The following is a 27,676-nucleotide window of genomic DNA, read 5'->3' on the forward strand; positions in this document are numbered from 1 at the left end:
TTTTTTTTTTTTTTTCATTGGCACACATCATGCCTTCATCCTCCGATTACCTACACCCTCACGACCGCACCAGCATCGACTCCGACGATGACCTTGACCTGGAAGAGTTGGATCCATCATCCGCATTTCACGCCTCGCGCTTATCGAGAGACGAACCGACCCCTCAACGAAGCCATGGTCCCGGTATAGCACTTCGAAATCTGCGTGTTGGCGCCGGAAATCGACTATGGAAGCGGAGTATGTCGGGGACACACGGGGAGGACACGGCTGGCCTACTTGACGATCGCGATGACGAGGGAGGACTCCGAGACTCTAACGGAAGCTCTCGTCCTTACGCTGACGATGACGATCCTCTCCTTGAGCGCCGGAGGAGCTCCGCCCGCTCTCTCGCCGACGGTGTACGCACGCCACAACGCAGATCACGCCTGGGCTGGTTGAAGCCGAGTGCCTTGTTCGGACTCTCCGGCGGTCCATCGAGGGGTGGAAACAACGAGAACGCGATCAAGCCTCCGAGAGACGTCCTCGTTGGACAAGCGCAACGAGCGAAATACCCGCCCAATGTTGTCTCGAACGCGAAATACACACCCTGGAGCTTCCTCCCCCGCACGCTTTACAACGAATTCTCTTTCTTCTTCAACATATATTTTCTGCTTGTTGCGCTGTCGCAGATTATACCCGTGCTGCGGATAGGTTATATGTCTACTTATATTGCGCCTTTGGCTTTTGTGGTATCTATATCCTTGGGAAAGGAGGCGTTGGATGATATTGCAAGGCGGAGGAGGGATGCAGAGGCGAACGCGGAGGAGTTCTCTGTACTTGCCTTGGATAAAAGCGGTGGAAGTAGGGCGTTCCCGGTCGCCGAGGACACGGATTCGCATGGCGAGAACGTACCCGTCATCGTCAAGAAATCTCGAGACCTGAAAGTTGGCGACGTTTTGAAAGTCAGAAAGAATCAGCGTCTTCCCGCTGATGTCGTGATACTGAAGAGTGTGTCTAATGATGCTACAGCGGCTCGAGAGAGTATGGAGAGAGCGAGATCCGCAGAAATTGACCGTTCGAACAACGCATCGTCTTCGGCTGCGCCTGACCAGGATTTAGAAGCCAGCACTACCATAGATGAAGCCAATGCGTCTTCTACCAGTGATACTTTCATTCGGACGGATCAGCTGGACGGTGAGACGGACTGGAAACTGCGTCTACCATCTCCTCTGTCCCAGTCTCTCACACTTGCGGATTTCACAAGGCTGAAGATCACTGCAAGTGGACCAGACAAACGGGTCAACGAATTCGTTGGCAACATTGAGCTTATGCCACCATCAGGTTTCTACGATCCTCATGTGGATAAGACGGATGACAGAAGTGATTATGACAACGAGGCCGCGCAGAACAGTTCAGCACCACTTTCCATCGATAACACCGCCTGGGCCAACACTGTCCTGGCCTCGAACACAATCACGTACGCCGCCATCATTTATACTGGTTCACAAACCAGGGCAGCTCTTTCTACATCACCTTCTCGGTCCAAGGTCGGACTGCTGGAATATGAGATCAATAACTTGACGAAAATTCTTTGTATCCTCACGTTGACTCTGTCAATTATTCTCGTCGCTCTGGAAGGATTTCAACCAACGAACGATAAAGTGTGGTACGTCGCCATAATGATCTACCTCATTCTCTTCTCGACGATCATCCCCATGAGTCTGCGTGTCAATCTAGACATGGCGAAGTCTGTCTATGGCCGGTTCATCGAGAGAGATAAAGATATCCCGGACACTGTTGTTCGGACGAGCACAATCCCTGAAGACCTTGGGCGGATAGAGTATCTTCTTTCAGACAAAACGGGTACTTTGACCCAAAATGGTGAGTTAAACCCGTGATATCTGCAGCATCCAGAGATTGACGTTACATAGAAATGGAGCTGAAGAAGATCCACGTTGGCACCGTTTCTTACGCGAATGACGCAATGGAAGAAGTGGCTTCATTTGTCCGGCAAAGCTTCGCTGGGAATTCTCTGACAAATGCTTCCGCCGCATTTGGAACCCAAGCAGGTCTTGGAGCGGCTCCTCGCACGAGAAGGGAAATTGGATCGCGTGTCAGGGATATCGTGCTGGCTCTCGCCTTGTGCCACAACGTCACTCCGACTGTCGACGAAGAGGATGGTATTAAAGTAACAAGCTATCAAGCTTCATCGCCTGACGAAATCGCAATTGTACGATACACAGAAGAAGTCGGACTGAAGGTCTCTTATCGTGACCGCCAGACGATAGTCCTCGAGTCGACCGACACCGGCAATGTTGTCGTGCGCGTGCGTATCCTCGATATCTTTCCATTCACGTCGGAAAGCAAGAGGATGGGAATCATCGTGCAGTTCGAGACGGAAAAGGGCATCCTTGACTCGCCAACTGAGGAGGATGAAATCTGGTTCTACCAAAAGGGAGCAGACACGGTCATGACCTCGATTGTTGCGGCCAACGACTGGTTGGATGAGGAGACAGCTAACATGGCTCGGGAAGGCTTGCGAACATTGGTTGTGGGACGGAAACGACTCTCATCCCTGCAGTATCAGGAGTTCGCCAGTAAGTACAAACAGGCGTCTCTTTCTCTTCAAGGACGAGATATTGGAATGGCCAAGGTTGTCAGTGAGTATCTTGAGCAGGACCTGGAGCTCCTCGGCGTTACGGGTGTGGAAGACCGTCTTCAAAGAGACGTTAAGCCTTCGCTTGAACTTCTTCGCAATGCCGGTGTCAAGATCTGGATGTTGACTGGTGACAAGGTGGAGACCGCGCGATGCGTTGCCATTTCCGCCAAACTCGTGGCCCGTGGTCAGTATATTCACACAGTTGCCAAGCTCAAGGACAAGTCGGCTGCCCAAGAAACCCTCGACTTCCTACGCAACAAAACCGACTGCTGCTTGCTCATCGACGGCGAATCCTTGGCTCTCATGCTCAATCAGTTCCGAACTCCGTTCATTTCCGTGGCCGTTCTCCTACCTGCTGTAATCGCGTGTCGCTGCTCTCCGACCCAGAAAGCTGAAGTGGCTGATTTGATTCGCCATCACACCAAAAAACGCGTCTGCTGCATTGGAGATGGTGGCAACGATGTATCCATGATCCAAGCGGCTGATGTGGGAATCGGTATTGTTGGAAAGGAGGGTCGTCAGGCGTCTCTCGCTGCTGATTTCAGTATCACGCAGTTTCACCATATCACGAAGCTGCTGGTCTGGCATGGGCGTAACTCCTACAAACGCTCAGCCAAACTGGCGCAGTTTATCATGCACCGTGGTCTGATCATTAGTGCATGTCAGACCATGTACAGCATTGCAAGCCACTTCGATCCGAAGGGTTTGTTTATCAACTGGCTTATGGTCGGGTACGCAACTGTCTACACAAATGCCCCTGTATTTTCCCTCGTCCTTGACCGCGACGTTGATGAGCATCTGGCCAACCTTTATCCCGAATTATACAAGGAGCTCAAGACAGGTCGCAGCTTGAGCTACCGATCTTTCTTCACTTGGGTTCTGGTATCCGTTTATCAAGGCGCCGTTATCCAGGGTCTATCCCAGGTCCTCCTGGATACCATCACTGGGCCGCGACTTATCAGCGTCTCGTTCACGGCACTTGTGATCAACGAACTTCTCATGGTGGCCATTGCAATAACGACCTGGCATCCGGTGATGATCTTCTGTCTCCTTGGCACTGCACTGGTCTACGCTGCTAGCGTCCCCTTCCTCGGGGAGTACTTTGATCTGCAATATGTGATTACAGTAGCCTGGGTCTGGCGTGTCGCGGCTGTGGCTGCTGTTGCCATTATCCCTGTCTGGGCTGGAAAGCTGATCAAGCAATCGTGGAGTCCGCCAAGCTACCGCAAGGTGCGAGGTTAGGCGACGAAACTCATGTACTCATGTATCTCTATTCTTCTGCTTTAGCATTGTTTTCCCGCTCTATATCATGTTCATATATAGATCTGCATAAGGATGCGTTCCCTTTTCTGACGAACTACACGTGACGGTGGATAGTGATAGGTGGCCCCTATAGACCGCGTTCTGCCAGCAAAAGCCGCCCCGGAACGGGGCTCTGGGCACTAAATCGATCACATCAGCGTCAGGAGCATCCTGGACAAGCTGCTTTTTGCCACGCAATCATGAAGTCTCGGCCTTCTCCTTATCTCTTGTAATGATCTTCTGATTCGGAATTTCGATCCTGCCCATTTCTATAGGTTTCCCCCGTTTTTCGTCGTCTTTTCTTTTTCATGTCGCGAAATTTGTCGTCTTTCTGAGCGAACTTTCCCCAGTTCTCCCGAGGGTCGGGAACTTGAGTGAGTACCCCGAAATGCACGACGTGTCAGCTTCCGGTCTCGCGCGTTCTAACCTTGGAGTCGCGGTTGGGCAAATTTAGCATATCGCAAACATGGAGCATAGCGACGCTTCTCCCGTCTGGAACCCGGCGCTGCGATCAGAGAACAATGACGATGTCGTCGGGACGACTGAGCTCGCGCCGCCCGCCGACTCCTTAACCCCTTCTCAACCAGCTTCCCAAGAAACAACTCCGAGTGCGATTGACGCATCGAATACCGAGTATAACGCACACGAAACGACCGCGGAGGTACCGCCGACATCTGATGATAGTTTCACCAACGCCGAAACGCGAGATGAGTTCCGGGAAGAGGCCGCGGAGTTCTTATCTACGGCTCATGACAGTCAAGGGGAGAACCCCTTTGAAGTAGGGCAGTCCGCTCAAAATGGCGACGGCTTACACACGACACATGGGAACCACGTATCGGAAACCGAAACAACGCCGCAGCAGCGTCAGGATGAGCAGGACACCTCGGACAACGCTGTCCCAGGCTACCACGCGGTTTGGCCCAATCAGAATGATGCTACGGACCGAGCTGCGTCTGTGAACGGGGAAATCGCCGCTACAAACCACGACCTTTGGGGTAGTCCTAGGAGCGTTACGCACGGGGAGGACGACTTTTTCGACCAGTTGAAGACACAGACGAAGCCGATGTTTTTCCCGCCGGAGGCGGACTCGAGATACGAGGAGGGCGTGCCTTTGTTGGATGAGTCTGTCGAGACTCCGGTTGAGCCATCCGCGCCTCAAGGACAACTTGATTCGGTTTTCAATGGCGATGAGGGTGAGGAGGATGGGTTCTTTAGCTCGGCGCAGAAGGCGGCGACGGAGGACGACCACCACCAGGGACCGTTCCATATCCACCGCAAGAGCACCTCTCAAGTGATGGATGCTCTTAACGCTACTGATAACTACCCGGCTAGCCCCCTTTCCCCCACGGCCGAAGAGTTTGATAACATACTGGCGGCTGCCGCATCGAAGTCGCCCGAGAAGGTGGCTGAGACGCCAGCGGAGGAGGATTTGGCTGCGAAATGGCAGGCGGAACTCTCCGACGACGAACTAGAGGTTGCTCCGGTGGATGCTCCGGTTGAAGAGGACCTTGCTGCAAAGTGGCAGGCGGAGCTCGATGATGATGACTTGCTTTTGGAAGACGAGGCCCATGACACGACAGCGGAACCCGCTCAGATGGCCAATGGAGATGGTGTGGATCATACCCTCGGCAGTCCGTTTGGGACTCCGCAAAGTGCGAGCAGACCCAAGGCGCCGCAAAACGCATACACTCCTCACCAGCCGTCTACATCGGATTTGGTCGGTGGAGTTTACACTGGAAATTACTTCCAGGCTCGGCCCGAACCCCCTGCCCCTCTAGCCAAGGCCGAAAGTTTCGCGGAACGATCTAAAGAAGGTTACCGGTCCCCATATGATCTCCCCGAAGATCTTGCTCCGCGTCGCAGGCCTGCAGTCAAGCCGGTTGTCGCGCCGGCTCCGGGCTTGCCCACACCACCACCCCCTCGGAGCAGCAGCATTCCGGTGCCACCTCCACAACCATCAGCAGGAGTGCCTACTCCCCCTTTAGGCACCACCTCTCCGCCAAAGGCAGCCGCTGCTGCGCCTGCGCCTGCACCAAAGAACTTTTATGAAGATTTGCCTTTGCCACCTGTTCGACCTCGCTCGCGGCCGCAACCACAAAGCGGTCGATACACACCGGTCCCCAGCGCAACGGGGCCCGTGGTAGCTCCCCTGCCACCAGCTCAGCCGGTCACTTTCCAGTCACATCCTGCTGATGATGTAGTTCAACATCAGCTGCAGCAGCCGGAGAGACAGGCGCCGTATGCTAACACCTTGGCTCCTCATTCTCAAAGTGCTCCTGTTGTACCTAGCGTTGCGTCGAGATATTCCCCGAAACCGCCCACGCTGCAACCTGGAGTCAAGCCCCCAGCTTCTCCTCGGTACTCTCCCGCTCCGCCACCGACAGCCGGACCGCCTCCTCCCCAGCGTTATGTGTCTCAACCCGCTATTATTCCAGCACAAGGAGTTACTTTGCCCTTCCAGCCACGAACGTCGAGTCCGCTAGCCCACCATGAGAAGGTTTCGTACCAACCTCAAGAAGTGCCGGAAAAGCCGTCATATCAGCCTGCAGCTACTGAACCCTTCCCTGTTGATGCTCAACAGCCCCAGGTCGATGGTGGGGCTCCCGTTTCCCCTAGGTCATCACAACATCCGCCTATTGTCGCTGAAACCCAGCACACATCTCCGCCCAGAAACCCCTATGCTCCTCCGTCATATGTAGAAGAGTTCACGCGCCGTCTTTCCCATGCTAACAATGCCCCATCTCCATACGCGCCCCACCCTGCTGAGGGCGCAGCATTCGCCCCCCCTCCTCTTCGAAGATCACAGACAGGGTCTCCGACGCAGCAACAGCCGGGACCCAAACGGCTATCTGTACCATCGATTGACCCGTATAAGAGACCTGCATCCGTTCATGCGCCTAGCTCACCCACAAAAGGCACCAATACTTCTGCACCACTGCAAAGTGCTAGCCGTACACGCGCAATTTCGCAGTCTCTCGACTTCATCCCGCCGTTTGACGGGCAGGAGCTCGACCCGCTTCAGCGATGGAAGGGGGTACCGATAGTCAAGTTCGGCTTTGGCGGTACCGTTCTCTCCTGCTTTCCCAAGCACATTCCTCGATACAGCGCGGGCCAAGCTACGCCGAAGATTAAACCCACGCCCGGTGAGATCAAGGTCTCGCAGTTCAAAGATTGGATTTCTTTCCCCGAAAGCATTGTGCAACACCCGGGGCCTCTGCGGAATAAATCCAAGAAGAAGGATTTGATTTCTTGGCTTTCCTCCAAGATTGCTGCGTTTGAGAACGAGGGTGTTTCGGAAAGCCTCCAGAACCTGCCTGACTCTCACAAGCGCCATGACGAGAAGACCCTTCTCTGGAAGATTGTGCGCGTGCTAGTTGAGCATGACGGCGGAGTGCAAAGCTCACCTGAGCTTCAAAAGGCTTTGACTGGTGTACTATTTCCGAACTTGCAAACCGCAGAATCAGACTCTGCGTACAGCAACTCTTTCCAGCCTTTTGCTCCCCAAGCACTTGATACCACATCTCGACCTGATGGAACAGACTCTACCTCCTTGGGGACTATTCACAACAGCCTACTTCTTGGCGAGCGAGAAAAGGCCGTGTGGAGTGCAGCAGATAACCGCCTGTGGGGCCATGCTATGATCATCGCATCCACGCTGGATAAGGCTGTTTGGAAGCAGGTCGTGCAGGAGTTTGTCCGGCGAGAAGTTAGGTCCGCTACAGGCAATGCTGAATCGCTAGCTGCGCTGTACGAGATCTTCGCTGGCAACTTTGAGGAGAGTATCGATGAGCTTGTTCCTCCCTCTGCCAGGGCAGGTCTGAAGATGATAAACAAGGTCGATGGACAGGGTGCTTCTAAGGACGCTCTTGCTGGCCTTGAGTCTTGGAAGGATACACTGGGCTTGGTTCTGAGTAACCGGAGTACCGGCGATCACCAGGCGCTGCTTGCTCTGGGTCGATTGCTGTTATCCTATGGTCGGATAGAGGCTGCGCATATCTGCCTTATCTTCTCGCGCGCATCGGTATTTGGTGGGCCAGATGACCCGAACGCAAGCATTGCCCTTCTCGGTGTCGATCATGTGCACTCTGCCCCCACATCTCTTCTGGATGATGATGCTATTTTGTTGACCGAGGCATATGAATATGCTACCTCTGTCCTTGCGGCATCTCCGACGTCTACTCTTCCTCATCTTCTTGCATTTAAACTCATACACGCTTGTACGCTCACGGATCGTGGCCAAAAGTCCGAAGCCCAGCATTACTGCGATGCCATTGCAGCAACACTGAAAGCCACCACGAAGCCGTCAGGATACCACCATCAGTATCTGTTTTTTGGCGTCGACGAATTGAATGCGCGTCTTAAGCAAACGACAGGCGACGCAGGGTCGTGGATCTCCAAGCCCAGCATGGAAAAAGTTTCTTCTTCTATGTGGAACAGGTTCAGCAACTTTGTTGCCGGCGATGATAGCGACGCTGCCTCTACAGGCTCAGGCAAAGGTGGAGAGGCGGACATTGGTCCATTTGCTAAAATTGCTGGTACACCTACCGTTAGCCGCTCGCCCTCCGTATCGGACCTGTACGGCCAGTACCCGGTGCCTGCGGCACAGCCAATTCCCAATGCAGGACCTTCGCGCTACCAGCCCAACAACCAATATGCCCCCAACTCATCACCTGATCAAGGTCGCGGACGATCATCGTTGGACTCCCAGAGATCTGCGTCATTTGCGTATGGTCAGCGACGGGGATCCCAGGAGTATGCTCCTTCATCTGCTCCATCTGAAAATCCTATGTATAGTGGCGGGCCGTTCTACAGCTCACCATCTGTGGGGTATCAGACCACGCCTCCTCAGACTTCATACATGCCTCTCGCGCCTGTTGATGAAGACATGGCACAGCAGACCTACCCTCCCCCGGCAGCCGCACCTCAAGGGTTTTTTGCCCATAACTCGCCTTACCAGCCTCACGTCCAACAAGACTCATTTGGCGAGTCGTATGATACAGGGGCCACAGTCACTCCACAACTAGGCGATGTGGGCGGTTACATGCCTCCTGCTGCTAGCACAGGCTACGAGCCTCCGTCTACTGTCATCAATGGCCCCGACGACGTGGCTGAGGAGTCAGAGGAGGAGAAGCCACGCAAGCCGACCATGGGTGATGATGATGAAGACGAGCTCGCCGCTCGTGCTGAGGCTTTGAAGAAGGCCGAACGGGCGCGTAGGGATCGTGAAGCAGATGAGGCTTTCAGAAAAGCGGCTGAGGCTGATGGTAAGTTATTCGTCATGTTATGCCAGTCTATAGTTCCTAATCTGTTTTGCAGCCCAAAAAGCTGCGCCAGCCAAGGGCGGTTGGTTCTCCTTTGGATGGATGAAAGGCGGAAACAAAGAGGAGAACAACCTCGCTGGAAAGCCTATCCGCGCAAAGCTCGGCGAGGAGAGTTCTTTCTACTACGATAAGGATTTGAAGAAGTGGGTCAACAAGAAGGACCCCAACAGCGCTACACAGGCTCGTGCCACGCCGCCGCCTCCAAAGGGCCCAGCCCCTCCCAGCAGAAGTGCAAGCGGAAGCAGCATGCCTCCTCCACCTGTACCAACGCTCGGCAGCAGACCCCCGTCATCGGCCGGTGCCCCTCCACCTCCACTGTCGAGCAGCCCGGCGCCGTCTTCGCTTGGCCTTCCACCGACTCCCTCTCTTGGGCCTGCACGATCCGTCTCCACCGGTGCAGTCTCAACGGGCGGTACTCCATCGTCTCGTCCGGGAAGCTCTGCCGGCCCTCCTCCCAGGCCTTCTACCTCTTTGAGTCACGCCAGCTCGATTGACGATCTACTTGGGGCGCCGGTAGCACGCAAGGGCGCCCCAGCCCGAGGCAGAAAGAAGGGCCGTGGATACGTCGATGTGATGGCCAAATAGAGCGTGCCTTCTTATACCCTGAGATTCGTTCAATCTCACCATTGCATATTGAGAAGTGTATACCCATTCTTGCATTGTGAACCTGCTTTCAAATCTTGCATGCCTTATCCCTATAACATGGATTTGGCCAGCTTCGCTTCGCTTAGCTCATTTCGGGCGTTCGCATTCTCAGACGACACCACAACTTGCATTCTATGGTAAGGATGCTGCGTTGTCTTGCCTTGCATTTCCCCCTCTGCTTCGTTCATGTACATTTAAAGCCCCCTTCCCCTTCTCATGAGCTTGTTTTAATGTCCTCTTTTCTTTTCTTATTGTTTTCATTTCTTTTGTTCTTTATTTTCCTTTGTCTATTTCCACGATGATGGGATGTGGGTCTGAGACGGGCAGGCCGAAGAGGTTGAACCTTTTGCCTGCCTGTCTTGCTTGCGCCTGTTGCTTGTTTTATGGACCATGATTGCTGTAACGTGCTTAATATAATAATACCACTTGATGACTTAGATTTATACTTTTTATTCCTTTCAGACCGGATGGGAGGTTTGCAGATTTGAGGGTTATGCTAGGTAGGAATTGATATAATACTGTCCACGTTAGCTGCCTTCATCCTCAATTGATATAGCGCTTGAAAGATAGATGGGCAGGTGAGTAAGTGGATAGGCGGATAGGTAAACTCACCGTCAAACAGGACTCGTCTCCATTCCAACTCCCCGGGAGATACACGTATAGTACCAGCGCCGTCTCGTGGATGAAACCTGCGTCAAGTCCACAGTTAACTCTCCCCTCCCTTTGCATACCACCACTTCGACTATCGTTTACAATGAGGAATAACTTACAAGCAACAACCTTCGGATTCATCCTCCCAACACTCAAAACACGCGCCCAATCCCTCCCATCGATCCTAACCTTCGCCCACCCCGCCTCATCATCCCCACCGAGCGCCCTCATCCGCTCACTAGGCAACTGCTCAATCTGTGTCTGCGACAGCTGGCTCGGGTCCAGGGCAGGATTCACCAGGTCACTCCAGACACTGCTTATCTTGAGCGCGTCGGTAGCGATGGATAGCCGGAGCGAGCCGTGCATGTTTGCGCTGAGTTCGAGCTTGGGGGAGACGCCTGGGGCGCGTGTACCTATGCCTGTGCTTGAGCCAGAGTCTAGGGTTTGGTCCATGAAGTTGTTGGAGGAAGTCATCGTGGCAGCGGCGGCGGCGGCCTTGGGCGTCGAGTCTGCTGCTAACTTCGTGAATCGCTCCGAGATACTCTTTAGCTGGAAGAGGTCTGGGAGGACGATGTGGACGTCCGGATCCCGGCATCGGGGTTCGTGGAGGCCCTCGACTGCGCTTTCGTGGAGCACTTTTACGGGGATTTCTTGAGTGATGAATGTTTCCCTTTCGCGGGCTGTGTTTAATAACCCTGCTCCTTCTTCTCCGTCTCCTGGTGGTGCTGTGCCGAAAGCTTCACCTTGGGCGTCGTTTACAGTAGATGTCGTCCCCAGAGAGTTTCCCTGTTTAGTACGGGACTTTGCTCGGATGGTCAATGCTAATAGGGGCACCTTGGCCTTCTGCGTCAGCCGCAACTGCACCCATTTCGCGGCTGCGGCGGAGCGCAGCGCGCGGTGCAGGGAGGGGAGCGGGACTTCGAGGTTGATTACGCCCGTGTTGGATTCGAGGGTGTAATCTGTTTCTTCAAAGATGGATTCCTGTGATATTGTTAGGTTCCCAAAGTCTAATCGGAAGTACGTCACGGGGGTTAGTATGGATGCGATGCGACAAAATACGTACAATAGGCAATTGAGCCCAGACTTGTGTTCCTTGGTCGGGGATAATGGTGAAGCGGATTGTGTTTGACTCTAGACGCATCCAGCAGAGCTTGCTGAGGGAGGAGAGGGATGCGATTAGTTCTGTGGCTTGATATTAGTGTTTGATCATGTATCGATGGAAGTATCAGGAATTATTGATGGGAGGGAGGATTGGGAGAGAATGGTGTGGACGTACTAGTAAAGGTCGCGGTGTTGACCACTTCAGTGCGGAAACGCATATTTGCATTGTGTAATTTGGGATTATCTGTACTATGAGTAAATCTGGGATGGATGAAGTTACTTTGGACTTGGAGTTGATGGTGGTTTCGAGATCTCGATCTCCGGTCGCTGTGGGGAAGCGAGACAAGCAAATTAGGCGCTCCCGTTGAGCTTCAGTGGTGCCTACGGATACCTACGGAGGAGAGAAACTGAGACTCTGAGAGTGATCTTGATGGATATAAGTGGATATCTCTTAATCTCCCGAAGCAGTCAAGTCAAGTGTGATCTTTTGTACAATTAATATTTTCATCTACCAAGCTCTACGTACAAAATTCATCCAGTTAGCTCGCGTGCTAGCAAGTATACCTGGGAGGAACATTCAACAGCTCCCACGGAGTACTATATAGCATCAATGATTCGCAGCATCACACCGTGAAGCTATAGAAATCCTGCAGTTCCTGCCTTGATTTCCGGAGCCCGTTGTTTCCGAGATGTTGGCTATCATGCGGGTGCAGGTGGACAGAGATGCCTTGTTTTCACCCATTGTTGGTTTGTCCGCTGTCCAGCCTTCGACGCGTCCCTTGCTGTGTGCTGGGCTTTTAGTAGAGGAGTATATCCTTTTTATCGGACAAACAATGCGTTCCTGCTGTAACCTTGCTTGCAGAGAGACTATGCAAAGATCAAACGGCGCGAGTTTATTGTTTTGATTGTATGCAAGGAGGGTTTGAGAGTTCGAGAGGATCGCGAAAAGGTGGTGCCATCGTTATGGAGTTGATCAGTAGACGCCCGCGAAACCCAATATGGCTGACAATGCAGCAAACTTAGCTGCAGGTGGTTGAAAAGTTTTCCTTTTCTCTTCTTTTCCTTGATGATTTTCCGCTCCCTGGATAGCCGGTTAGCTTTATTAAAATAGTAATCAAATAGTCATCAAGAGGGTTAGTTCAATATAATGGCAAATAGTGTTGTTTTTGGATCGCCCCTTTTGGCGCGGCGTCCACCAGACGACGCGTTAAAAAAAACGAGCGGACCGCGAGAACAACCAATTCGGCTTCACGCTGTGTTCTGGTTATTGGCCGCGCTGCTTATTCTTAGACTCTTAGTTCCGGGGCGATTCCACTCTCTGTCAAACACAGCAGAGCTGCACTTTCTCCCATCCACTCATTTCTGACGCTCGTTCCTCCCCTTGATCCAATCGTCCGCCGACAGCGTTTCTGCGAGACTGGATCTATCGCCCATCTCCAACTCCATCTCCTCACCTGTTCTTGCACAATTGACCGCTTCTCAAACAACACATTTTCTTCTCATTATTGCTGTATTCAGCGCCTAGTCTCGTCTTTTCCTTCAACCTCAAACCTCGTCTTCGGTCACTCTCTTAGCTCAACGGACTCTCCAGCAACGGACTCTCGGTGAGATCGCGTACAGCATGCTTTTTCGTCATCCACGCTTCGTTTCTCCTATTCTCGATTCCGCTGCGCGACCTCCGTCGATCAGTCCTCAGTATTGAATTCCGATCTCCGATAACCCCCTAACACCTTCGATCACGCCGTAAAAGGCCGACCTCGACATGGCTAGCAGCCGCCTCAGCCCACCCCGTCGGCCGTTTCAGCTACCCCCCACGTTGCCCCAGAAAGCCTCAGATCGCCTGGCCGTGCCCAAATATGACGTTTCAGATCCCCTCCTCGGAAATTTATCGCCAGAGTCGACTCTCCAAGCTCTTTCAAACACGGACGCCGTGCCGAAGAACGAAAAGGTTGCGCACGATATCCTCTCCAAGAGCATCTCTCAAGCCTCCCCAACAGAACGGGCTCTCGGTATACGCGCCGCTGTAGCTGCACAGAAGCTTGGTCAGTGGTATAGGGAGGTACAGAAGTGGGAATGGCCGAAACGAGCGGATGCTCACTTGGGAAAGGGGTTCGTCCCTCCTACCGACGCGGAGAGGTCCGGGTACTATGGAAGCCTCCCAGCATCTGTTGTTGAGGAACACGAGAAACGCATTGAAGAAATCCGAGACGGAATGGAGAGCTTGGACGTGGAAGAGTTGAAGGAGCACGTTCTCAACGCCCACATTCCAGGGAGATCTCGGCCTTCGTCAGCCAACAGCACCATCTCCGTGCCTCCCCCACTCAGCTATGTTCAGTTGAGTGACTTTACTGCCGTGATCACAGCAACTATTCTTCGAGCCCTGCCGCTTCTATCAAGATTGAACAATTTGCTCTCGACATGGGATGTACGACTGTTGGTTCTTAGGCAAATACCCGGGCTTCTCCAGAGCTTACAGTTTGCTAGGTCGGAGCTGAACTCTGCTCTGGACCTGTTGACATCTCCACAACCTCCCACAGAGCAAGATGTTCTATATTCTATTACTAATTACCATGCTAAGCGGGTCACTTTGGAGTCAAATGTGCTATCAGCCGGGCGAAGGATGGACCGTATTCTGGATTCGCTGGACGGACGCGAGGATTCTCTCCCTGAGCATTGGATCGACGATCTTGAATCAACCGAAGCGGATTTTGCCGCCTGGGTCATGCAAGCTGAGAAGCGCACTGTTGAGAACGAATGGCGTCGGCTATCAGCCCGCTCCAGGGAGAACGACGAACCGCAAGTCGAGGCAGCCAAATCTGAACTGGACAAAGAGGAAGATGTCAAGGATATTTCCTCTGAAACCGTCATCCCTCTACCTGCCGAGACACCATTTGCGCAGCCAGAGGAAAGAGATACCTCACCGGAGCCTGTATCACAGACCAGGCCTGTCCCGATACAAATAGGACGCTCTCACCCAATGGAAACCATTGTCGAAGAGATCGGAAGCCCGCTTGAACCGGCAGCCCAGCCAGCTGCGGAAATCGACGAATTCTGCACTGTGGCGGCTGAAACTGAACAGCCCAAGTCCCCTTCGCCATTGCCAGTCGATACTGTGGAAACACACGAAGCTCCTACCCCAGTGCCGGCTATGCAACTTGATGCAGCTACCGATGCGGATCTTCGGATCAATGCACAAGATGTTCCAGTATCTGCAGCAAAGCATGTAATCAGCGCCTTGAAACCTGTTACTACATCTTCTGTGGAGAACGTGCATGCAAAAATATCCGAAGATCTACCGCGGGATATTGCGACAGTTGCAGCGGTGGAAAATGAGTCCAGCACCCCGCACTCTCATGTTTCGTCTCCCATCGTGGAGTCAGGACATCCGGAGCCGTCTGGAGATTCACCGCGAGGCATTATTCAAAAAGTAGCAGAGAACCACCAGATTAGCGTTCCGCAGTCACATATCGCTCCTCCAGCACAAGAGGCGACGGTTCTTCCTCACTTACCCAAAGAGGTTACTTCTGTGACCGCACAGCCTAATACACCTTTCTCCACGGATCCGGTTCAACCAGAATCGTCTGCGAATACACCCTCGGGTCCTTTTGACGTTGCAACGGAGAACGAAGAGGTTAGCTTGCCGCAGCCTCGAGTTGATTCTCTATCAGAGGAGCTGGTGACACATCCTGAATTCCCTGATGAGGAGACTTCCTCTGAGTTGACTAGGACCCCCGTCAGCCCTGCGAACAAAAACACGCCTCAGCTTCCGAACAGTATCAACTCGGAGAACCATGTGGAGCAATCGGTCTCCGCCAAGGAACCTGTGCAGATCGAGAAGATAAACACCTCGGTAGAATCTATGCCTATTGATGAGCTCGAGCAGACGCAAAGGCAATCTGATATCGATTCCGTACGCGTCGTACCTACACAGCAAGCGGAGGACTCAAATGATCCTGCTTCCATACAGCCCTCCCTATCACAGAAGTCTTCCCTACACGAGCAAGAAGAATCCAAGTCACTATCTGCTGAACCTTCTCTCGAGCCTGCTGTGACTAAGGATAATACTTCATCTTCAGCCAATATTGGGCCATCAGAAGCCAGTCAGGCTCCTGAAAAGGTTGCTGTCATTGAAGCTGGCCCTCAGTCTCTGACAACTGAAGACCGCATCCCTCGTGCTGCGCTTGCAACTGCATCAACAAAGCGTGCTTCTACCCCTGAGCGTTCTTCCATACCCGAGCGCTGCGTGACTCCACCCAGCAATGCCGTGGCTTCTCTCCCAAACCTGTTCAAACCAATTGATAATGGCAAGCCACCCGCCGAACAGCCTCAACCCGAGGAGCCAGAGCAAGAAGACAGGAATACGCCAAAGAAGCCTTTGGATAGCCCGATCAAACTATCCAAGATGCGTCCCGGCCGTCTGGACCTCGACAAGCACAACTCAAAACCCCGTCGACGAACATCCAACGGATCTGACGGTTCTCTTTCTGATTTCCCGTCATTGGTCTCTAGTCCAGGAATTCCAGAACCTCGAACGTCCTCTTCGAATGGTACGCCGCTTCTTCTTGAGACGCCGCCCAACTTTCCAACAGACTATCGACCTACCCCTGTCCGCCGCAACGATCATACTTTGCGCGAGGACCGCCTCGTTCATCTAGACGCCCAGAAGCCGTCCCCAAGAGACGTCTTCACACACAATCGAGCTCTGAGTCTGCCATTGCAACGTTTTATTAATGAGAGAATTGAGATGAACTACGAATCGGGGTCTAGCGAGGATCCTGTTGAAAACTCGGACTATACTAAACAACCACCGCTAACCAGGCGTCAGAAGTCCAAATCGGCGACAACACCAGCCGATATTCGACGCCTTGACCATCCGCACCTTGCAACTACTCGGGAAGAGAGCTCTGGGCCTGACTCCGATGCTTCCAGCGAGTCGAAGAAAGCGCATCATCATAAGTCGACCCATGCCTCGCGCCAGCAACCGCCAAACGACTTGACCACGGGACGCTTGAAGAAACGTCTGACCGCTCACCCTAGCCTGGAGAGCATCGGACCTTATAAGTCTAACGGAGTAGCTGAGCGATCCTCGACCAACGTATTGCCCAGTGGCACGCAGTCGCGACCTTCCTCTCCGACCAAACGATTTCTTCGACCTAAAGACCAGATGGATGAAAAGATCAATTCTATCCTGACCACCCTTCCAGGGCGGATCCACCTAGTTCAAGCTGACCAAGACGACGATGCAGTGTCCGTAGCGTCTTCGCTTCCCTTCCGAAGGGAGAGATTCCGGTCACATTCGCCTCAAGGAACCCCGACACGAAGCTTCACCCCGACTCCATCCCTTACTATGCGGCCCACGATCAGTCGCAGAAGACACTCACACGCCCCCGAGGAAAGCTCAGTTAAGCTGTACCATCTCCACCGCGGCGGGAAGTCCGCTCCCACCAAGCTATTTGTCCGCACTGTTGGCGAGAACGGGGAACGCGTGATGGTGCGAGTCGGTGGCGGATGGGCTGACTTGGCTGAATACTTGCGTGAATACGCTATCCACCACGGACGCCGACATGTGTCAGAGACACCCCGCGTTGAAGTTGAAGGTCTTTCATCCCGGGAGTCTCCGTCATACTCGCCACCAGGAAGCCGTGTGCCATCAGGAAGTGGACGCCATGTACCTGCTCGACCCCGTTCGGTCCTCAGCAACCGCCCTGCGTCTTCTCTAGCGGTCCGAAAAACCAGACGCTCTTCAAACGTCTCCGACTTTGCCGATTTCCGTACATCCAGCGCCGGAGACGCCCTCAACGTGTCCTTCTCTCCCATGTCGTCCGCCTTCCCAAACAGACGCCTATCCGTTTCCTCAAACATTTCTGCGGGCGCCATGTCGTCCGTCAGCGAAATGCGCCATGGATCCCCATCAACTGTCGGTGCTTCACCGGCTATACCCCTTGGTCTTGCTGGGCCTAAACCCCGCGCAAAACATGCCACGATCAGTCCTGAGAGTGAAGCCTGGGTTGAAGATGTTCTTGGTCAAGCTCGGCGAAGCTCGTCTCTGAGACCGTTCAAACTCGGCATTCCGCCCCCTGAGGCCGAATCAGAGGGAAATACCCCCACGCTACCCAAGTCTCGCAGCATCAGCGACATTGGCAAGGCTGGGTCTAGCAAGCGTGTTGCTCTCCGTGGCCTTCGATGAGCTCCCCCGAGGTCAATCCGATTTCTCTAACCCTCATCAACTATACCTATCTCGACCCTTATCTTCTCTCGGGAGCCGATTGATTCCTCCTGAAAAAGCATCATTCGTGCTTTGTTGATTCCTCGCATTTGCATACTGAGCGCTGTCTACATCCATCTACTTGTTTATTGCTACTTAGCGGGTGCATCATCGTTTGATCAGGCATACATGGATAGGGCATTGTTATTGTTCTCTTTTCCGCACCTATATGGACATATTCGACTTTGGCTTTGATTCATGGCCGGCTTGCTGGACCTATTATTCTTGTTTTTGGATCTTGGCGCTTCATCATTTTTTTTGGTCCTCTTCGCAGAAAGATACCCTCTGATAAAGGCTTGGTTCGGTACTATTGGTTTTGGTTTTGGTTTAGCTTTTTTTATATTCCTGTTTCTACAGGTGTTGGTTGGCTGGTCCCTAGTCCTTCCTTGCGGTTCCAGTGTTTGTCCGTGTTTTGTTCTGCATATAGCATGGTTAGATTAGAGTATATAGGGATTACCAAGTTCTTTTTACCTCTTTCATCTATACTGCCTTGTCCTCCATTCATCGGACTGTAGGAACTAGTTGCCTAATCTTGATGATGGATTCTGAACTTGTGGGGAAGTAGCAAAGGACATCAAGTAGACTCGCTGTCAAGGCTGATAGTGGTAATGATAACAGAGATGATCATAAAAAGAGAAACCTCGATGGAAACGCCTTAACCCACCCGAACCCAAACCCAATGATCCCAGCTAGAACAAATACAAAGAGTAGATTAGAGAATTGAGAAGAATGGTCATAATAAATCATATCATGTCATGACATTTCGTCTCGTCTCGCCTCGTCCCAGCACGACATGGTGCATCAAGTCCTCACACAGGTAGCTAGCTAGGTAGACTACGTTCGTGACGTACTATCAGTGCCACTTGCAGCTCCAGCACCAGCACTAGGACCAGCATCAGACCCATCCTCATTCCAGAAAACATCCCTCCTAAACAAGTCACGCAGTTCAGGCGATATAACCTTCGAATCCGGCTTCCCGGCACCGGCACCGGTACCAGCAGCGCCAGGTCTACCCATGATAGCTGTACTCGTCCCCGTCGGACGTTCGGGAGATTTCCCTTTGCCTTTGCCGTTGGCACCACTGTTGTTCGTAGTGGTGGGTATTGAATCTGAAGACGACTGTGTGGCGGTGATGGGTCTGCGTTGCTGTGCCACGGAACCCGAACCTGGTGTTGGGAAATTATCTTTTTTGTCGATTGCTTGGATGGAGCGCTCGAAGCGGTGGAAGAGGGATTCTGCACGGGTGAGGATCGGGAGGAGGGTCATTGTGTTGGAGAGTTCGTTTACTGGCGTTCATTAGCTTCGCTCTACATATTATCGGGAGAGTGTGCGACATACTATACTTCAGAACCTCATCAAACTGCTTCAGATGATCCATGATAACATCACGGTGTTTCTCCAGTATCGCTAGCGCAATGAACAGGTGGAAGTTACTCGTTAAATAGTCGGACCACAGCGTCTCCCACAGACGGAGAATGTCGGCCCACTCAAATTCGCGCTTGTACCAGACGAGCAGCATGCGAAAGAAGAAGAAGAAGTTTGTGCTGTCGGCGGATTGGAGGTGAAGGTAGAGTTGGGGGTCCATGAGTTGAACAAGGTGATCGAGGGTTAGAAGTTGAGCGCGCATGCCGGATTGGTCGCGGAGAAAGTTTCGTTCCTTTATCATATGTATTAATTATGGGGCTTGATGCCGAGAGTGACAAGGAAAAGGGAGGAGTAGAAATACCATTCTATTCATGAAGTTGACGAATGCCCAGAATGCGACGGCGTCGTCTTGCATCACGGCATAGATTGGCGCGAGGAGGTCGCTCATTCCTTGCACGTAGCCGAGGTCTGGGTTGTATTCGTTGTATGTGAGGAGCATGTCTTTCATTTGCTCGAGGTGGACGTTTGTTCCTACGTCTGCGAATGGAGAGTCGGGGTCTGGATGGGGGATATCTTCTCCGGCGAACAGTGGTATTGTCCGGTCTGTTCGGTGGACGTCTTTCTCTGCGACAGAGTTAGCAGTGGTCAGCCGAGATGATCTCAATGCAGCTGCTAACCTATTCTATTTCTCTGTTCTTTCCACCACTCCTGTTGGTCAGCGGTTGAGTCGCCTTCGACCATCCTTTCCCACCAAGCACCCTTTAGGCGGATATACTCGTCACGTCTCGAGTTCATTAATGCCTGGCGTTCGTCTTTATTGCTGTCCCAAGGATAGACTCCAAGAAGGTAGAGCCACGCTTCCTTTCGGACTCCGTCGTTCGGATCTAAGCCGCCATGGAAGATTCTTTCTTTAACCTCGTCAACAGTGAGTTGTAACCGTCCAGTCTGCGGATCAAAGAAGCTCTCCCACTCTTGTAAAGTAACTGTCTTGCGACGCTCGTTCAGTGACATGTTCCCCGTCTCCAGGTCTAGAATCTCGAAATCGCCCACGGAGCTGTTCTCCATCTCGAGCACATCCTTGGCAGTGTATATCCGCTGGTTCCGTTCTCGATCGCTTTGCTCTGAGATGCTCATTGCCCACCGGGCGAGGTATATTCTTGCGCTGTCAAACTCCTCTTGCAGCGTTTGAATCTCGGGCGTCTTGAGCAAACGCCGGACTTGCGGGGGGATGGCGGGGTTGGCCGCGATCTCGTTTGCGGTGCGCCGGGTAAAGGTTGTAATCTTGCTCAGCTGCTCGAGGACCTTCCATCTTGTTTCTTTGATCGCCTTCATGAACGGATCCATCCCGGCATCATGCGGCGGGGGTCCTTGTTGCGCGGGGGCAGATGGTGGAGACCTTACGACAGACGTATCTGCAATCTGTGCTTTTCCAAAGGAAACTTGATCCTCCTCAGACGGGTTTATCAAATAAACAGTGTTATCGACGGTCGAGCGTTGCACGTCAACATACTGCCGAAGCCACCGCAAAACCTCATCTCCGCCCCAGAATACGCTCCCATCCTCGCCAAACGGGTCAAAGGTCTCCCTCGTCCGCTTCTTCTTTTGTAGAATCGTAGACTCGCACTCGCTGTCATGGAAGAAGAGCGCCGGAAAGCTGTCACCTGCCCGGGTATTGATCACGAGACTCCCGAACCACCAGCCCAAGCTTGGAGGTCGCACAAGCAGAGAATATATCTGAGAAAGCGGCACGGCGAACGCGTAGAGCCCCACTGGGTCTTTGTATGTAGTCATTTCCGGGAGCGGAGGGACGAGGTATTTCTGGCGCGGTGGCGAGTCGTCTTCCGCAAGATCGACTTTGACGTAGGTGTTGTAGGCATCGCCGAGGGCGGACTCGGGGACCCAGGCGAGGAGGTAGGAGGAGAGGTCGGCATTCTTAGAAGATAAATCGTTTCGGGGTAGAACAGGTTTTTGCTGAACGAGGGCGATAAATCCGGGGATATTGTCTTTCGCCGAAGGGGTGGGGTGAACGTAGACCTGATAAATAAAATCGTTAGAATTTAATGGTCAGAATGATTCTGACGGTCGCGACTCACCTTGCTTTTCGAAAATAAAAGCCTCACCCCCTTCTTGGCGGCCGCGTGGGCGATGGTATTGTACTCATCCTCCTCCTCATCGCTGACATCGAAGAAAGACGCGGTCGGAGACGGCGGAGACGGAGGAGGGGTGAACTGGACTTTGCTGGAGCCTGCCATCCTGCAGGACCTCGATCTTGATGATCTTGTTTTTGCGAAAGCTATAACCAATCTCGCATCCCTCTGTTGCGTTGGTCTTCGAAGTCGCCGTAGCTGTGAAGCGGAGAAAGCGGAATTGAGCGACGTCACCAGTAATCAGTCGCGGGGTCCAACCATGTGATTTCCAACTTTCACTCAAAATGTCAACAACTGCGATGATGCAGAAAAAAGACCCGTCTGATCAGAAATAGATGAGAAGATCATGATGAGGAGATGAAGACAAGAAATATGTTGGGTTTGTCACCACGCAATCGCCACAGCCCCGATCCAGATCCAGGCAACAGCAATCATCGCAACACGAATCAAGGAACATAATGCGCGAGACGTTTCGATCAGGTTAAGGCCGGGTAAATATCATCTGTTTATTCGTGGGCACTTGAGCTTATTGTCTTGCACGAAATGGACTGTTGGTATGGAAGTGGCTGGCCTGTGTATAGCCCTGCTCCCTCCCCGCATGTAATCGACGACTGCATGTATATAAGGACCAGCAGCCGACAAGCTGATGACGAGCTGCTGCCTCAGCAAACTCATCAAACCGCTTTTTGCTCCCGTGATCAAGATATACTATTGAGGTCGGGATTTCATAACCTCTTCAGGAAACGCTATGCCTGGCCAATTGGACGAGACTCACGAGCCTTTGCATGTGCCACGACCGGATCGACGATGGCTACAGCTGGCGAGACCGTGAAGAAAACCATAAATATCGGTGAGAAGCAGGTCGACATGCCCGCTCTTGACTAGCATTTGGAGCAGAGTCAACCCAACAGTGACCATGTCCGAGCTCGCACGCACGCTTCCAGCATCCTGGTACTGTAGCCCGTCGCTCTATCAGCTTGAAAGACGGGCTGTCTTTCTAAAGGTTGTTATTTCCGTGAAGGTAGTGAGCTGCGCTGATCCGTCCAGTCCTGGTACCTGCTCGGTCCTTTGACACGGTTCATAACTGTTGGCGAGACTGTGAGCTATGAGATAGCTCAGCAGCCGATTCTGGCCGTCAGGAGCTCTGGAGAGTCTGATCTACCTGTGTCTGAAGAGATTCAAGTAGTTTGCGCTGATACTGTACGTCGCTTCCTTTCCTAGATGTACAGAAGCTGAATGTCTAGGAAACACCACTACGGCATCATGTTACGCCCACCGGACTCGTCTTCACAACTCTCTCCGATGATTCCCCGAGCTTCCATGAGTACTTTCCAGAACTCGAGCCACTTCTTCAGCGGGTAGACTTTACCAAGCTTCCTTACAAGCGCAGCATCAAGTACGAAGGCCGTTTCAACTGGAAAACAATGTAGGCCGCTGCACCCTTTTCAGAATTTAGAACTAAAACAGCCAGGGTCGACGGCTACCAAGAATGCCTCCACTGTCAATACACTCACCCGTCATTCTCAGTCTACTACCCACCGACCTTCTACCAAGTACACAACCACCGAAACTTCTCGCAGCACATCGCTGACCCTAAGAAACCCGACGATGGGCTCTTCCTCTTCTTCTTCCCGATCTGCACCCTGAACGTCTACGGCGGCGGAATGTCGTCTTTCCGCGTGTGCCCAACTGCAGACCCAAACGTCACCAGGATGGAATTCGATTACTACCACATGGAGACCGGGGAGAAATTCGAGGAGTACTTCCGGTTTGTTCGCCAGGTCGCGATGGAGGACTATGAGCTCTGCGAGAAGGCGCAGGAGAATTTGACAAAGGGCGTTTATCGGGAGGGAATCCTGAACCCGGAGAAGGAGAATGGTGTTTCATGTGAGTGCCTCTCTCGTGACTTGAGCAGGTCAGCTGTTCGGTTGACACGAGCTAGTCTACCAAGACCGGGTCTTCGAACTCGTATGCCAGCAGCACGCAGAGGATAGGGCCAAAGAACCCCCGACCAAGATGAAACTCGAAAAACCTGAAACTGTTGGAAGCGTGCAGGCCGCCGCATGACCAGGATAATCGCGTGGCATGGCGCGGGGGACCAGGTTAGGGATCAGATCAGAGATCATATTTGGAGTAACGTAGATTCTTATCACACGTTAGGGTGCAACATCAATACCCATATCAACTAAATCGAGCAATAAGAATGGTCGGCTATCTTTTCGAGTCTCAGCTCATAGTCTAAAGTTGAGCATCGTGGAAAAATGCACCAGATTCGGCAAGCCGAAGCCGTGACGATGTTATCGTGCTAAGATACTGTCGTTGTAAGTGTTGACCAATGATTGCGCTCTTGGGAAATGTAGACTCGATGCTTAAATTCGACCATGTCCGTGTCCTTTGGGCTGGCCAGTTGGGTTTTGAATATTACTACTTCTATACTTCACCCTTTTGAAACGGCAAAAGGAATATGCAGGCCACTGCTTTCTCGCTGCTGATTGCGTTCCTTACTAGCCTTGTGTTCTTATATCGACTCTCGAGGCAGTTCAGATGTCCCGCTGCGTCGCCAAAAACATCTACCAGCTTTACTAGTAGTAACACAACAACCACAACCACAAAACCCAACCAATCTGCCACAACAAACCCGGATGAACCGTGCCCTTCCATCACCGTCAAAAAGGAGCCCCCCTTCCCCGCAAACTGGCTAACTGGAAAACAAATTTTCGACCTCGAGCGCCGCGCGCTTTTCAGCAAAGTACGTGCAACCGTGCATCCATCCTCAGCCTCCCCCCCTCCGCCATATCCAAACCAGCCAACCCACAACTAACAACTAACAACAAAACCAGACTCCCCTCCCCCTATCCCACACATCCCACTTTCCAACAACAGGCTCCTACCAAACCCTCAACATAGCCAGCTACGCACTCCTCCTAATCCGCGACAAAGACACGCGCATCCGCGGCTTTCACAACGTCTGCAGACACAGAGCGTATCCCGTTGCGACGCGCGAGTTCGGGAAGTCGAGTGTGCTTCGCTGTCGGTATCATGGGTGGAGCTATAATTCAAGGGGGAGGTTGGTTAGTGCGCCGCAGTTCAAGGGCGTAGAGGGGTTTGATGATGGGGAGAATGGGTTGTTTGAGATTAGGGTAGGAGTTGATGAGAGGGGGGTTATTTGGGGTTTCTTGGGTGGGGATGGTGATGGGGAGAAAATGAAGGAGATGGAGGGCATTGGAAAGGGGGTTAAGGCTGGGTGTGTCTGGGTTGGAGGCAGTGTTTTGGAGGACGTGTGGTTCAATTGGAAGGTTGGATGTGAGTTTGTCCCTCTACTATTACTGCATCTCTCAGGAACGCAAGAAACTCTGACCCCCCAAGCAGTGAATAAATCCCGCCTCGAAACCTCTCTCGGATTGAATCAGCAACAGCAGACACCTTCCTTTGTCCAGCGCCTCCTAAGCTCAATCTCCTTCCAACAGCAGCAGCACCAACAACCCGAATCAATCCACCTCTTCCCAAGTACATTTCTTTTCACGATTCCGCGCTCGCAGTGCTGGCTATCTATCCGGTTCCTCCCCGCTACCGAGAACAAGTGCGCTGTCCGATATGATGTTTACAGCTACAGAGATGCGAAAGATGCTGCTGCGCAGAGTCTTCTAAGAGATGTGGAAGAGAACGTGAAGGGTCTGATTGAAGATCTGGAAGCGGAGTATCAGGGAGTAGCTGAAGAGTATGTGCATCTAGGAACCTTCCACTTACGAAACAGATAGAAGCATGTGTACTAACTTCCGCCAGCGACGCAGGATCTCTGCTTTTGACTCTCGATGGAGAAGCTGCAGGTATGACATGCCCTCATTTGTTGCCCTCTACAATGAAATCTTGTCCTCATTTAATGGCCCAGAGGTCCAAACGCGCATCTTATCCCTCCTCCTAGCACACGCCAAACTCGAGAAACACCATGGGGAAGAGATATACCCTGCAAGGAGAGAACCCCGGATGAACACGCGGTATGAGCAAGCGGAGCAGCGTGAGTCCGAGCCATAGCACTATTTTGACTAGGATTGAGATATGCTAATGCGTTTTTTATAGTCTGTAGAGAACTTGATTGCGGGGAAGGGGGTGGCGAAGGGGGCCTTGGAGGGGGCGGGAGTCTTGCTTGGTAGATCGGGTGCGAGAGAGCAAGTCAAGCTAGGTTAGGGCTAATTTGGCAGACGATCCATGGAGTATAAACGACAATCCAACCAACCTTGCACTAACTAGGTATTAGATATGATATCCAGATTAGTATCCATACTAGCATAATCCATCCATCGAGAGAAAACATCGGAAAATCCCCATACCCTCACAAAAGACCCCACCCATCCTCAATTCGCATTCCAAACCCGCACATAATCAACCTCCATGGCGACCTCCTCCCCATCAACCGTATTCTCATCCGGATACCCCGGCCAGTTGCCTCCAACAGCAACATTCAGCAACAAAAAGTGCCCTCTATGCGCAATGCTCTCCCAAACCCCTTCATCGCCAACATCAGCCCCGGAAACCCGATGACTCTCAACCCCATCCAGAAACCACGTCAGCGTCTCATCCTCCCAGTCACCACCCTCAACCTCGCGATCAACCTCAAACCCAACCGTATGCCACTCACACCCGCTCCACCGCACACCCCCATTCGTCAACCCCGTATACTCATTACACGGGCCGCCCATCTCGCGATCCACGCCGCAATGCAGGTTATTGTACACAGTGGGTTCACCATTAATCACCTCGACGAAGTCCCACTCGCTGGCCATCGGCCAGTCTGTGGGGTCGGCGCGGAAACTCTCGCCGAGCGCCCAGAATGCAGGCCAGATTCCAGACTGCTGGGAGGGTAATGCGCACCCTGTGCGGAGGCGGGATTCGATGTAGAGTTTTCCAGAGCGGCGGGCGGCGAAGGAGGTGCGTTGGGTTTCGATGCGTGCGGAGGTCCAGTGGTTGTTGGTGTCGCGGAGGGGCGTGATTAGCAGGGTTCCCTGGGGTGTGAGGTGGATGTTTGACGGCGAGGTGGTGTAGGACTGCAGCTCGTTGTTGCCCCAGTTTGGTGCCCCGGCGGGGTATTGGGTTCCGGTTGAGAAGAGCCAGTTTGAGGAGGAGGGGAGGTGATTCGACCCTGATCCTGATCCTGATTCGGATGAAGAAGACGAGGGAGAGGTGAATTCGTCGTGCCAAGTAAGAGTGTAGCCTGGGCCTGGCGGGGTTATGGAATCTGACCCACCGTGCCCTGGATTGGGGTTCAGGAGTGAGTCGAGGAGGTCGGGGATGCTGGGATTCGGATTCGGGAGAGGGTTAGCAGATGTCTGGAGGAGGGGGAGTAGTCCCCCGGCCACTAGCAAAAGGCCGTTTTTCATGTTGGCAGCGAGTCCTAAAGGCAAACGAGTGACTGGGAAACCAAGCTCAAAAGCGAAACCGCATGTTGGGCCCGGCGGGCGCTGATCACTATTTATGCCCCATCTCGCTCGCACAGGTAAAGGGGTCGAGACTCAGGACTCGAAAGTTCAGGTACAGGTCCACAAAGGCAGCAATGTTTGCTTTTGTGTGACCGCGTACCTGCGTCCTGCAGTGGCTCTCAATCCTCGACCCGACCAGGGCCCAAAGAGGCTGGAGGAGGAAAAGCTTCGTGTTGATCCGATCTAGACGGGGTGATCGAGCGGAGTTCGGAGTATACTTGCAATTGTTGATGTCCAGTCGTGACGCGCGGTGATTGGTGCGTTGGCGGGTTGTTTGCAGCCACAGAAGCAGACTATTGATCCCGAGTCTGGGCGAACATGTTGCAATTACGGGGTGGGATTTTATAGGTGCATATTTCGCGTGCAATTGCCCTGGATCTTGAGATCGCCAGAGCCCAAGCTAAAACCAATAGTTACGCCAGAGTTGGGCAGTGAGTGAGTCCGTGGCACGAATGTAAGGGCACGCCGAGATCTTGACCATAATAACTGACAAGCCCCGAGTCACTCTCAATAAGCGGACAGGACAGGGAAACATGGATCCCAGGCGAGATCGTATCATAATGGTATAGACAATTATATTATCAATTGGGCCAAACCAAGAAACTATCTAACCCTTTTCATAGACACTTATAACTAAAACTAAACAAATATGCTATGCCAGACGCACGTATAGAGGGTATCAAACTGTCCTGAAACAAAAAAGGCTGAGGCTAAAACGGCGAAGTAAACAGGCAAAAACCGCCCCGTTCGAAGGGTATTAAAGCCTC

At 52.7% G+C, this 27,676-nt stretch overlaps 8 protein-coding genes across 8 annotated transcripts; 5 read left to right on the forward strand and 3 right to left on the reverse strand.

Annotated features, from left to right (window-relative positions):
• The first annotated feature begins 4 nt into the window (after window positions 1–4).
• On the forward strand, window positions 5–4,059 carry BJX68DRAFT_242844 (aminophospholipid-translocating P4-type ATPase NEO1). The gene is made up of 2 exons (XM_071041058.1): window positions 5–1,860; window positions 1,911–4,059. The coding sequence occupies exons 1-2, from the start codon at window positions 30–32 to the stop codon at window positions 3,878–3,880; spliced, it is 3,801 nt and encodes a 1,266-aa protein (XP_070896274.1). The 5' UTR covers window positions 5–29; the 3' UTR covers window positions 3,881–4,059.
• A 347-nt stretch (window positions 4,060–4,406) lies between these two features.
• On the forward strand, window positions 4,407–9,846 carry sec16 (COPII coat assembly protein SEC16; the record flags this gene model as incomplete). The annotated part of the gene is made up of 2 exons (XM_071046385.1): window positions 4,407–9,204; window positions 9,257–9,846. 2 exons carry the CDS (start codon window positions 4,407–4,409, stop codon window positions 9,844–9,846), a joined length of 5,388 nt encoding a protein of 1,795 aa, XP_070896275.1.
• Window positions 9,847–10,352: 506 nt separating this feature from the next.
• Window positions 10,353–12,038, reverse strand: BJX68DRAFT_147701 (checkpoint protein HUS1 family protein). The gene is made up of 5 exons (XM_071036617.1): window positions 11,834–12,038; window positions 11,621–11,739; window positions 10,677–11,538; window positions 10,519–10,595; window positions 10,353–10,424 (listed from the first exon to the last, which is right to left on the reverse strand). The coding sequence occupies exons 1-5, from the start codon at window positions 11,874–11,876 to the stop codon at window positions 10,398–10,400; spliced, it is 1,128 nt and encodes a 375-aa protein (XP_070896276.1). The 5' UTR covers window positions 11,877–12,038; the 3' UTR covers window positions 10,353–10,397.
• An 895-nt stretch (window positions 12,039–12,933) lies between these two features.
• Window positions 12,934–18,382, forward strand: BJX68DRAFT_242851 (GAS2 domain protein). Its single transcript, XM_071041059.1, has one exon. The coding sequence runs from the start codon at window positions 13,421–13,423 to the stop codon at window positions 17,843–17,845; it is 4,425 nt and encodes a 1,474-aa protein (XP_070896277.1). The 5' UTR covers window positions 12,934–13,420; the 3' UTR covers window positions 17,846–18,382.
• A 178-nt stretch (window positions 18,383–18,560) lies between these two features.
• On the reverse strand, window positions 18,561–21,736 carry BJX68DRAFT_147713 (GTPase-activating protein GYP7). The gene is made up of 5 exons (XM_071036618.1): window positions 21,382–21,736; window positions 19,966–21,322; window positions 19,650–19,912; window positions 19,262–19,580; window positions 18,561–19,209 (listed from the first exon to the last, which is right to left on the reverse strand). The coding sequence occupies exons 1-5, from the start codon at window positions 21,538–21,540 to the stop codon at window positions 18,758–18,760; spliced, it is 2,550 nt and encodes an 849-aa protein (XP_070896278.1). The 5' UTR covers window positions 21,541–21,736; the 3' UTR covers window positions 18,561–18,757.
• A 290-nt stretch (window positions 21,737–22,026) lies between these two features.
• Window positions 22,027–23,644, forward strand: BJX68DRAFT_147748 (aromatic ring-hydroxylating oxygenase subunit alpha). Its single transcript, XM_071036619.1, has 5 exons — window positions 22,027–22,438; window positions 22,483–22,635; window positions 22,680–22,861; window positions 22,907–23,322; window positions 23,378–23,644. The coding sequence occupies exons 1-5, from the start codon at window positions 22,352–22,354 to the stop codon at window positions 23,500–23,502; spliced, it is 963 nt and encodes a 320-aa protein (XP_070896279.1). The 5' UTR covers window positions 22,027–22,351; the 3' UTR covers window positions 23,503–23,644.
• Window positions 23,645–23,899: 255 nt separating this feature from the next.
• On the forward strand, window positions 23,900–25,467 carry BJX68DRAFT_269587 (putative iron-sulfur cluster-binding protein; the record flags this gene model as incomplete). Its single annotated transcript, XM_071046386.1, has 5 exons — window positions 23,900–24,184; window positions 24,276–24,738; window positions 24,805–25,153; window positions 25,219–25,262; window positions 25,325–25,467. The coding sequence occupies 5 exons, from the start codon at window positions 23,900–23,902 to the stop codon at window positions 25,465–25,467; spliced, it is 1,284 nt and encodes a 427-aa protein (XP_070896280.1).
• A 126-nt stretch (window positions 25,468–25,593) lies between these two features.
• BJX68DRAFT_242864 (glycoside hydrolase family 16 protein) lies at window positions 25,594–27,094 on the reverse strand. Its single transcript, XM_071041060.1, has one exon. The coding sequence runs from the start codon at window positions 26,808–26,810 to the stop codon at window positions 25,788–25,790; it is 1,023 nt and encodes a 340-aa protein (XP_070896281.1). The 5' UTR covers window positions 26,811–27,094; the 3' UTR covers window positions 25,594–25,787.
• Window positions 27,095–27,676: the final 582 nt, after the last annotated feature.

The sequence above is a fragment of the Aspergillus pseudodeflectus genome, assembly GCF_044049435.1.
Source record: "Aspergillus pseudodeflectus strain CBS 756.74 chromosome Unknown BJX68scaffold_40, whole genome shotgun sequence".
NCBI classification, from domain to species: domain Eukaryota; kingdom Fungi; phylum Ascomycota; class Eurotiomycetes; order Eurotiales; family Aspergillaceae; genus Aspergillus; species Aspergillus pseudodeflectus.

Bases quoted from the DNA above. Each gene is read 5' to 3' on its own strand.
- BJX68DRAFT_147713 (XM_071036618.1), bottom strand. From the start codon at position 21,540: ATGGCAGGCTCCAGCAAAGTCCAGTTCACCCCTCCTCCGTCTCCGCCG. The intron at 19,913-19,965 runs GTTAGCAGCTGC...ACTCTGTCGCAG, and splicing joins AGAACAGAGAAATAGAATAG to AGAAAGACGTCCACCGAACA. The intron at 19,210-19,261 runs GTATGTCGCACA...AATGAACGCCAG, and splicing joins TGATGAGGTTCTGAAGTATA to TAAACGAACTCTCCAACACA.
- BJX68DRAFT_242844 (XM_071041058.1), top strand. From the start codon at position 30: ATGCCTTCATCCTCCGATTACCTACACCCTCACGACCGCACCAGCATC. The intron at 1,861-1,910 runs GTGAGTTAAACC...GACGTTACATAG, and splicing joins GGGTACTTTGACCCAAAATG to AAATGGAGCTGAAGAAGATC.
- BJX68DRAFT_147748 (XM_071036619.1), top strand. From the start codon at position 22,352: ATGTCCGAGCTCGCACGCACGCTTCCAGCATCCTGGTACTGTAGCCCG. The intron at 22,862-22,906 runs GTAGGCCGCTGC...TAAAACAGCCAG, and splicing joins CGTTTCAACTGGAAAACAAT to GGTCGACGGCTACCAAGAAT. The intron at 23,323-23,377 runs GTGAGTGCCTCT...GACACGAGCTAG, and splicing joins GAAGGAGAATGGTGTTTCAT to TCTACCAAGACCGGGTCTTC.
- BJX68DRAFT_242851 (XM_071041059.1), top strand. From the start codon at position 13,421: ATGGCTAGCAGCCGCCTCAGCCCACCCCGTCGGCCGTTTCAGCTACCC.
- BJX68DRAFT_242864 (XM_071041060.1), bottom strand. From the start codon at position 26,810: ATGAAAAACGGCCTTTTGCTAGTGGCCGGGGGACTACTCCCCCTCCTC.
- BJX68DRAFT_147701 (XM_071036617.1), bottom strand. From the start codon at position 11,876: ATGCGTTTCCGCACTGAAGTGGTCAACACCGCGACCTTTACTA. The intron at 11,740-11,833 runs GTACGTCCACAC...ATCAAGCCACAG, and splicing joins CAACACCGCGACCTTTACTA to AACTAATCGCATCCCTCTCC. The intron at 10,596-10,676 runs GTAAGTTATTCC...GACTTGACGCAG, and splicing joins GAATCCGAAGGTTGTTGCTT to GTTTCATCCACGAGACGGCG.